The 9,639-nt window shown below is 45.7% G+C and overlaps 1 protein-coding gene across 2 annotated transcripts; it reads left to right on the plus strand.

The window, feature by feature from the left end:
• The first annotated feature begins 885 nt into the window (after nucleotides 1–885).
• AWAT1 (acyl-CoA wax alcohol acyltransferase 1) lies at nucleotides 886–8,737 on the plus strand. Of its 2 annotated transcripts, none has more exons than XM_008507290.2 (7): nucleotides 886–1,182; nucleotides 2,109–2,216; nucleotides 2,487–2,557; nucleotides 3,446–3,650; nucleotides 4,358–4,529; nucleotides 6,097–6,296; nucleotides 6,505–8,737. In XM_008507290.2, exons 1-7 carry the CDS (start codon nucleotides 1,011–1,013, stop codon nucleotides 6,657–6,659), a joined length of 1,083 nt encoding a protein of 360 aa, XP_008505512.1. In that variant the 5' UTR covers nucleotides 886–1,010; the 3' UTR covers nucleotides 6,660–8,737. The 2 variants fall into 2 exon arrangements, with proteins under 2 accessions (XP_008505512.1, XP_070460028.1); XM_070603927.1 differs by having other exon boundaries at nucleotides 8,184–8,737.
• Nucleotides 8,738–9,639: the final 902 nt, after the last annotated feature.

Raw genomic sequence — 9,639 nt, forward strand, 5'->3', positions numbered from 1 at the left:
TTCTTAGTTGTGGGTCCTTCCAGTTGTGGCATGTGGGACGCTGCCTCAGCGTGGCCTGATGAGCAGTGCCATGCCCACGCTCAGGACCCAAACCAGCGAAACCCTGGGCCGCCGAAGCGGAGCATGCGAACTTAAACACTCGGCCACGGGGCCGGCCCCTCAAACCATACATTTGTTTTAGGTGGTTTTCTGTATCTGGGTTTTATTTTAAATGAAAAATTAAAGAGAGAGAGATAGACTTAAGAGACATAACATCCAACTACAATCAGTGGACCTTGTTTGGATCCTGATTCAAAATTAACCAACAATAAAAAGACGTTTGAATATGGACTGGAATTTAGATATTATTAGAGAATTATTGAATTTGTTAAGAGTCATAGTGGCATTAGTATTATGGAAGAAAAATCCATATTTCTGTAGATATATAGTAAAGTGTTTAGAGGTGAAATGACATGATGAGTTAGAATTGCTTTAAAATACTAACCCCCCAAAAAAACGAATGAGGAGAGAGATGAAATAAGTATGGCAAAATGTTAATAATTTGAGGATGAACACAAAACATGAACACAATGATGAAACTTTGTTGCTTTCTCTAGTTTTATGTGTGTTTGGAAATTTTTATAATAGAAAGTTAAAAGAAGGGGACAGTGCCAAACCACGCTGCCTCAAAGCAACAGTCTCAACAGACACCTAACCCCAGGTGCTCTCCATCCCACAAACCCCCAGAGCTCCTTTCCCACCAGCCATCTCCCTGAGGTCACAATCCCTGTAGTCTCAGAGCGGCTGGATCTCTGGGTCTCTAGAACTGGATGGCAGTCCTTCTTACCTTTCTCCATCCTGATGTCCTAATAATTCCAGGAAAGAGAGTCAAAGGGCAAATGGGCAGAGCCCAGGACTCAGACCTATGGGGCAGTCCTTGGTACTCCAGAGCCTGCCCCCTGCAGTGGGTGGGTGGTGGGTGTTGGGCAGGGCAAGGAAGGGAGAGGACAGGTGAAAAGCCTCATAATCATATGCGTTCACGATTGAGCGAAGCTTCCAGAGGCTGGTGTCATCTTTGGTTGGAACACTGTTCTGAGATCTTCACCTTCCTCAGGCTCCTGGGCACCATGCCTTATTTCAAGCAGCCTAAGCACTTCCAGACTCTAACAGTTGTGCAGTGGCCCTTGAGCTACATTGTCTTGTGTGAGTACCGATCCAAGAGTGCATGGCAAGAAGCCAGAGTCAGAGGCCAGGGCCAGACCTGGGGCAGTTTTTATGCTTATGGGAAGTCTCATCTCTGGCTTTTGATCATCTCAGATAGTAGCACAGAGTGAAGCCAAGGAGTCTCAAGTTTCAGGAGGACCCTGGGGAAGGAAGAGATAGAGCTCCAGGGGCCAGTGAGGACAGGCAGCGGGATGGAACAGTCATGATAGATTTGAGTAGATCTAGCTAATTTTGGTCACTTCCTAATCCCCACTATCTGGAGAGGGGAAGTGAGGCCCAGGGAATAGGTATGATACGTCTATGATCATAAGGAAGCATGGGGAGTGGGACAGAAGAAACATTAGCATTACAGACTTAGAGAAGTATAGCCTGTGTTTGAACCATGGAGTTTTCCATTCTGGGAGGAGGGTGGTGATAGACTTGGGGGAGACAGAGATAATGAAAGAAATGGCGAATGGGTAAGAGGACAAGAATGGTGGATGGGAAACAGTAGAGGGATGCAGATGCTGTGTGGGCGGGGTGTGGGGAAATATGGGTAGTATATGGGCAAGGGAGGGTGGGCTGGTGATTTAACAAGGGTTCAGGGATGATGGATAGGGAGGGAAAAGATGGTGGACAAATGGGAGCAGGGGGAAAAAGCTCCTGGCAGGCAAGGAGCAGGCATAGAGGGATGGTGAGCAGGCAGGGAGATAGGTGGACGGGGATGACAGGTAAGTGGAGAAATATGGTAGATGATAGAGGAAATGTTTGAAGGAGAAGTGGACATGGGTGATGGATGCGCAGGAGTTGGATTACGCAAAAGTCCAAGACCAGAAGCTTGGGTGGTTTGGAGGGCTCTTAATGGGGCTAGATACGGTCAAGTTCTGCTGGTAGCACAAATTTGGTCTGACCTGCTCCCTCATCAGTTTGGATCTTGCAGCCATTGTTCATTTACCTGCTGCTTACATCCCTGTGGCTGCTACCAGCCCTTTACTTTACCTGGCTTTTCCTGGACTGGAAGACCCCAGAACGAGGTAAGACTCATGGACCTAGAAAGAACAGGGCCTAAGAATGTTCCACCTTAACCTGTAACCAGGGAGTCCCACTCACTGTGGCACAGGCCTCTGAATCAGGTTCTGAGAGCCACAGGGGCTGAGCCAACTGGAACTGTCCTGGGGTCTCTTCCTTTTCCACCTCTCTAGTAGAGCCCTGGTCCCTCCATGCTGCTAGGGAAGCCCCGGGTGAGCGGCAGGGGTGGGGTTGGCACACACAGACACCATCTCCTGCTGATATTTCTGTTTCAGGTGGCAGGCGTTCGGCCTGGGTAAGGAACTGGTGTATTTGGACCCACTTCAGGGACTATTTCCCCATTACAGTAAGTGTCTCTTCCCCAGAGTCCCTCGTAGTTCCCAAAATATTGAGCACTTGTGCCAAAGGACTAGGGTTGTCCATAACGAGTATCCCGGAGAAGTCTTAGTGCAGGCTGGACATACTTCAGGACTCAGCATTGCCACTGGGCACTCACTGCTCTGCTAGGACACTTTGGACACCTTTGGCCTGACCTACCAGATGACGCAGGCAAAAACACGAATATAGTTCAGCGCAGTTTAAAAAACATTGATTGAAAGTCTACTCTGTACCATGTTTGGGGGACAGAGAAGTGAGTAGGATGTGACCTCTGCCATCAAGGAGCTCACATCTAATGGGGAGGACAGACGAGTACATATTTGTGGTTTGGTACAAGGTACACAAGTAGTTCAGATGAGGGGTAAGGAAAGGCTTCACAGACATGGTGATATCGAAGCAGGGTTTTTCAAAGTTCAATAAAAGTTACTTATGCAGACATTGGGAGGGGCATTGGGGGAGAAAGCACCAGGAAGAGGTTCAGAAATGTACTGCAATGTTGATCCTCTGAGCACTCTGGAGTAGACAAGAAACACTGCCCCTATTTTTAGAGCAGAGCTCACTGACCTTTCTCACATAACTGCAGTCGTAGAAGACGATACCATGCATAAAGTGCTCTAACAGAGTGGCTGAGACTACTTGCAACCACAGGCAAGAGGCCCAGCAGCTCTAGCTGCTCTAAACCCTGCCTGGTTTCCCAGAGGTTGAGGACCCTATCTCAGCCCCCTGAAACACACTTATGGCCTATCTGTTGAAAAGCTCCCCTTTAGAGAATGTCCTGATCCCTGAAGTGTCTTCCCCCTTGCCTCCCCACGTGATCTCATTTCACCACCTCTGGTGTTTCTCTCCATGGCTGCAGATGCTGAAGACTAAAGACCTGTCACCTAAGCACAACTACCTCATGGGTGTTCACCCCCATGGCATCTTGACCTTTGGCGCCTTCTGCAACTTCTGCACTGAGGCCACAGGCTTCTCGAAGATCTTTCCAGGCATCACTCCCCACTTGGCCACACTGTCCTGGTTCTTCAAGATCCCCCTTATTAGAGACTACATCATGGCCAAAGGTGCTTCTGACCATACTTCCTGGAGCTTCTGGCTCATTCCTCTGCTTGGAGATGCACCCTTTTAAGCCACATCCCCTACCTCTCAATCCCATCTCACCCTTTCTCCCCCACCCCCCATCATCATAGCATAGTGATTAGAAGCATATGTTCTGGAGCTAAATTGCCTGGGTTTGAGTCCTGGCTCTGCCACTTACTATGCAGTCATGGGCAAACTACTGAGCCTCTATTGGTCTCAGTTTCCTCATCCGTAAAGTAGTGCTGATGATAATAGTCCAATCTCAGATGTGATGTGATGAGTAAATGAGGTAATACAAGTGTTCAATATAGTGCCTTCCACAGAGTATGTGCTCAATAAATAAAAGCTGTTGCTGTTAATGGCAATAGAAGAAAAGAAAAGGGTAGAATTATTGTTGGGATTCAGAAAGTCCTCTGGTTACCCATCCCACTGAAAACCTTTCTATTGTTGTTTCAACCCAGTGCCTCCTGAGAAGTGGAGATATTGCCTCAAAGTGAAACGTGTTGTGTTTGCCCACAGCCTTCTCTTCTCCATACCCTTTGCCCCATCTCATTGACCCTCCTCCTAGGACCCATGGGAAAGAGGGAACACAAACAAGCCAGTGAGGAGTAGAGCAGAGGGTGTTCCCTCTCAGCCATTTTCTCCTCTCCTGATCATTTTGCTCCTCTCTCTGCTCCTTGATTCTCTCCAGGTGTGTGCTCTGTGAGTCAGTCAGCTATCGATCACCTGCTGAGCCACGGCACTGGCAACCTCGTGGGCATTGTAGTGGGAGGGGTGGGAGAGGCCCTGCAAAGTGTGCCCAACACCACCACCCTCATCCTCCAGAAGCGCAAGGGGTTTGTGCGCACAGCGCTCCAGCATGGGTAGGTGTTCCTCCCACGGCAGAGGGGGTGGCCTTCTTTAAGCAGCATGACCTGGTTGGCGATGCCAAGATGAATCAGACATGAATCTTGACCTCATAGAACTACCTAGTAAGTAGCAGAGATGACCTTAGGATTTCCAAAAAGGTTTAGGTTAGCCACTCCTTCTGAGCTAGCTGAACAAGTTCCCAGGAGGCCAAACCAGAAACCCAGATTCTTCATTATCGGGGGGGGGGGGGTTCCTGATTCATTATCAGCCAGGGCTCCCTTAGTATATAGATGACTCTCACATTATCTCTATCAACATTGATATCTACATCTGTCTGTTAATGGTAAGTTCAAGAGGGAGTACAGTATGGTGAGTATGCACGTAGGCTCTGGAGTCAGGGGCCTGATTTAAAATCCTGGCCCCATGACTTACCGTGCACTCTGGGACAGGTTACTCAACCGTTCTGAGCCTTGGTGTTTGCATCTTCATAATGTGGCTACTAATAATGGTACCTACTTCGTAGGATTATTGTGGGGTTTAAATGAATTCATTCACATGTAACACCTACCAAGTGCCTGGCACACAGTAAGCAATGGATAAATGTTAGTCACTCTGACTTAGGGATAAACAGTGGGGGCAAAGAGCAGGAGCCCAAGGGTGGAGCTGTGGGGTGTCCCATCAGGTTAGTAGGCTAGCTCACTGGATACAGGGACAATTGTCCTATTGCAGACTCAGAGAAGAGGGAACTATTTCTTCTAAGGACCTTGTCTGAGTGGCTTGTTCATCAGTTTGGAGCATAATGTAGGAGAGAGTTCCGGGCTGTGAGGAAGAAGTCCTGGGTTCTAGTCCAGGTCCTGCCACTCACTGACTGCTTGAGTGACCTTCCCCCTTGAGAACCTGGGCTTCTGGATCTGTAAGATAAAGAAAATAACCCCCTACTGTGTCTTCCACTGTCTCTGTTGTGAGGAACCAGTAAGGTAACATATGTCAGAATTCTGAGATCATTATTAGTAACTCACAAAGAGTTGAATGAGAGAGACTGTGTTCTCTTTACTCTTCTCTCACAGGAAGACTTAAGGAGCCTGTTTCTCTCCCTAGGGCACTGTCAGGGTGAATTCCCACGGCCTGTGGGAGGGAAACAACCTTTCTCTGCTCTAATTCCAAGACTCAAGGACAGAATTACCTTATACATAGTCCCTGTGGGTGAGGGACATGTCATATATACACATCTGGGCAGAATCATCGTCATCGTCTCTGTGCTTCCTGCTAGTAGAAACAGAGTCAGATGTTCCCCTCCTTGACACCTCCTGGAAGCTTTTCTTTACATGATGTAGGTCTCGGGAGATCTCTGCCCAAACTCCTTTTCCTTTTCTGCACCCCCATATCTTGCCCTTGTGATCCTGGACTAGAGATAGCCTTGAAAATTTCAGGACAAAAAACACTCAATATGGGAGCCCTATTTAGTGCAAGAAAAAATGCTTTATGTCACGGGGATTTTATAATAGATGGGAGCCTGGCCATGAGCAAATGTTCTTCTTACCCTAGCCTGTGTTTGGGAAATAAATCGGGGTTTTCCTACAGGGCTCATCTGGTTCCCACCTTCAGTTTTGGAGAAACCGAGATCTTTGATCAGGTGCTGTTCCATAAAGACAGCAGGATGCATAAGTTCCAGAACTGCTTCCGCCGTATCTTTGGTTTCTATTTTTGCATGATCTATGGTCGAGGCTTCCGCCAAGGCTCCACTGGGATCCTGCCATACCCATTGCCTATCATCACTGTAGGTGAGTGCTGCTCTCAGCCCCAAGGCCACCTAAGCTCTTTTTCAACCTCAACCTCCCCTCCCCCACCAAAGAAGAGGGTCTCAGAGGAGGAAAAGCTGGGAGCTGCTAACATGGGATGCGAGAGGATTTGGCCCAGGGAAGGAGAAGAAGGTTAAAGAAAGAGAAGAGTCTAATACTTGCCTTTCCCTTTTCCCACCTCTCTTGGCAGTTGGGGAGCCTCTGCCAGTGCCCAAAATTGAAAATCCAAGCCAGGAGATGGTGGACAAATACCATGCACTCTATGTGGATGCCCTGCACAAACTGTTTGAGCAGCATAAAACTCAGCACGGCTACTCAGAGACCCAAAAGCTGCTTTTCCTGTGACTGAAGTGGCTGCATGCCCAAGAGCACATGCCTTTACTGCGAACCAAAAAGGGGGAGAAGGGGGATTGAGGGAGGGCTAGGTATGTCAGGGGAGGGCATTAGGAATTGCTTCCTTGCTACAGAGCCCTTGCAGTTGCTGGCCCCGAGGAGCTTCACCCAGTCATTCCTCAGATGGGGCATTCTCAGTCCTCTCAAGCCCAGCCAATTGCATGCTCCCTGCCCCACCCAGGTCCTGAAAGACTCCAATGATAGCCAGGCAGCCTGAGCAGCCCCCTCTCTGGTTGTTGTCTTAATGCATTTTTAAATTGAGATATATTTTGCATACCATAAATTTAGCACATTTAAAGTGTAAAATTCAGTTGTATTTAGTATATTGCACAACCACGACCATTATCTAACTTTAGAACATTTTTCAGCACCCCTCGAAAGAAACCCAGTACACGTTAGCAGTCACTCCCCATTCCCCCATCTCCCCCAACCCCTCCACGTTGTAGCATGTATCAGTACTTCATTCTTTTTCTGGATGAATAATATTTCATTGTATGTATGCACCACATTCTTTATCCATCCACCAGTTGATGGATTTCTGGGTGGTTTTCACTTTTTGGCTATTGTGAATAATCCTGCTATAAACATTCATGTGCAAGTTTTTGTGTGGTAGTCTGCTGTCTCCAAATATAAAGGCTTACCTTATGTCTACACCACTAAGCTAGCGAGCATGCTTTTCAGAAAGATCAAAGACATTTTACTCAGGATTACTTTTAAGTTGGCAGAGGCTTTTCACATAGGTCACTTTGTCCTCACAATGGTCCTCTAACACCATAATCCCAAGGTATTTGCAACCACCCTGAGTCTACTGTGGGGAAGGTACTTTATATTTTAAATCCTGACTAAGTTCTGTTTTAAAGTTTTTCTTAAAGCTGTATTCTGAGAATTTTAAAAGAGTAAATAAAAACACAGGTGTCTCTTCCTTCACAAGGAAACCAACAAAAGACACACTTAAAAGCATAGCAAGGGACCAAAAGTTAAAAGACCATTTAGAAACTCATACAACTCAATAGCAAAAACCAAATAATCTGATTTTAAAATGGGCAGAGGACCTAAATAGACATTTTTCCAAAGAAGACGTCCAGACGTCCAACAGGTACATGAAAAGATCCTCTTCGTCACTAATCATCAGGGAAATGCAAATCAAAATCACAATGAGATATCACCTCACACCTGTTACAATGGCTGTTATCAAAAAGACAGCAGGTAACAAGTGTTGGCAAGGATGTGGAGGAAAGGGAACCCTTGTGCACTGCTGATAGGAATGTAAGTTGGTGCAGCCACAATAGAAAACAGTATGGAGGTTCCTCAAAAAATTAAAAATAGAACTACCATATGATCCAGCAATCCCATGTCTGGGCGCATATGTGAAGGAAATGAAATCAGTATCTCAAAGAGTTATCTGCACTCCCATGTTCATTGCAGCATTATTCACAATAGTCAAGACATAGAAACAACCTATGTGTCCATTGACAGGTGAATGGAAGAAGATGTGATACAATGGAATATTATTCAGCCATAAAAAAGAAGGAAACCCTGCCATTTGCAGCAACATGGATGGACCTTGACAGCATTATTCTAAGTGAAATAAGTCAGAAGAAAGACAAAAGCTGTATGATCTCACTTATCTGTGGAATCTAAGAAAAAGGCCAAACTCATAAAAACAGAGTATAGAATGGTGGTTGCCAGGGGCTGGCAAGTGGGGGAAATGGGGAGATGTTGGTCAAAGGGTACAAACTTCCAGTTATAAGATGAATAACTTCTGGGGATCTAAGGTACAGCATGGTTATTACGGTTTAGTATAATGTATCATATATTTGAAAATGGCTGAGAGGATAGATCTCAATGTTCTCACCACAAAAAACAAAAATTGTAATTATGTGACATGAGGGATGTGTTAACTAACCTTATTGTGGTAATCGTTTTGCAATATATATGTTTATCAAATCATCATGTCATAGACCTTAAACTTACACAATGTTATATATCAATGATATCTCAATAAAGCTGGGAAAAAATCGGGAACAAAAGGCCATTTAGACTAGCTTTTTTTCCTTTTCTTAGCCCTTAAATGTTGGGTTTTGGTGGGGTCCCACCCTCTTCTCTCACTTTACACTGTTTCCGGTCTCAAATATCTATTTCTAAACCAGATTTCCCTCATAAGGAATTTCCCTCAAAACCGGTATATCCAGCTCACCAATCTCTAACATGTACTTTAACCTCAACATACCCAATACCAGGTGAATCATCTTCCCCCTAGTTAGTTCTCTGCTTAAAATCCTTTATCGTTCCTATAATGCTTCTACCAGCATATCCTAAATCATGTTCTCAGTACCACCAATGTTCCTCAGATGTTGATAAATATTGCACAGAAAAAAATGGTTCTGTGGTTAAATAACTACGGGAGATGCTTAATTGAATAAAGTTAGATAGATGTATTTAATGAAATATTTTCAAAGTCTTTACTACACTGATGAGCACTGGTGACTCTCTAAGAGGGACTGTTTAGTGTTTCCCAAACTTATCTGACAACAGAACCCTTGTTTACATAACACCTATTACTTTCTCATGGAATATCTGGAGTGCCTCTAAATACAGTCTTGTAAATGCTGGTCTACAGGACAAAATTTAAACTCCTTAGCATGGCAGAGAAGGCTGCTGGTAATATCATGAAGGTGGCTGATTTGATTTGGGGGCCTATCAGATTGGGAGAAGCCTTGGTAGGAGTCATTGGGGCCCACTGGGTGGGTCAAAACCTCACAGGGGGTGATCAGAAGGTAATTGAGTAAAAGGGGAATTGGATTTGAATAGTGCCCACCTGTCCTGGTTGTCCAGGAAGGGGCAACAAGAGCAGCATTTTTCCAGAAGAGTCTCAAGGGCACACATGGGAATGAGGCTACACCTGGAAGAGTGAAAGCAGAAGTGGACTGCA

This window comes from Equus przewalskii, chromosome X, assembly GCF_037783145.1.
Source record: "Equus przewalskii isolate Varuska chromosome X, EquPr2, whole genome shotgun sequence".
Lineage (NCBI taxonomy): Eukaryota > Metazoa > Chordata > Mammalia > Perissodactyla > Equidae > Equus > Equus przewalskii.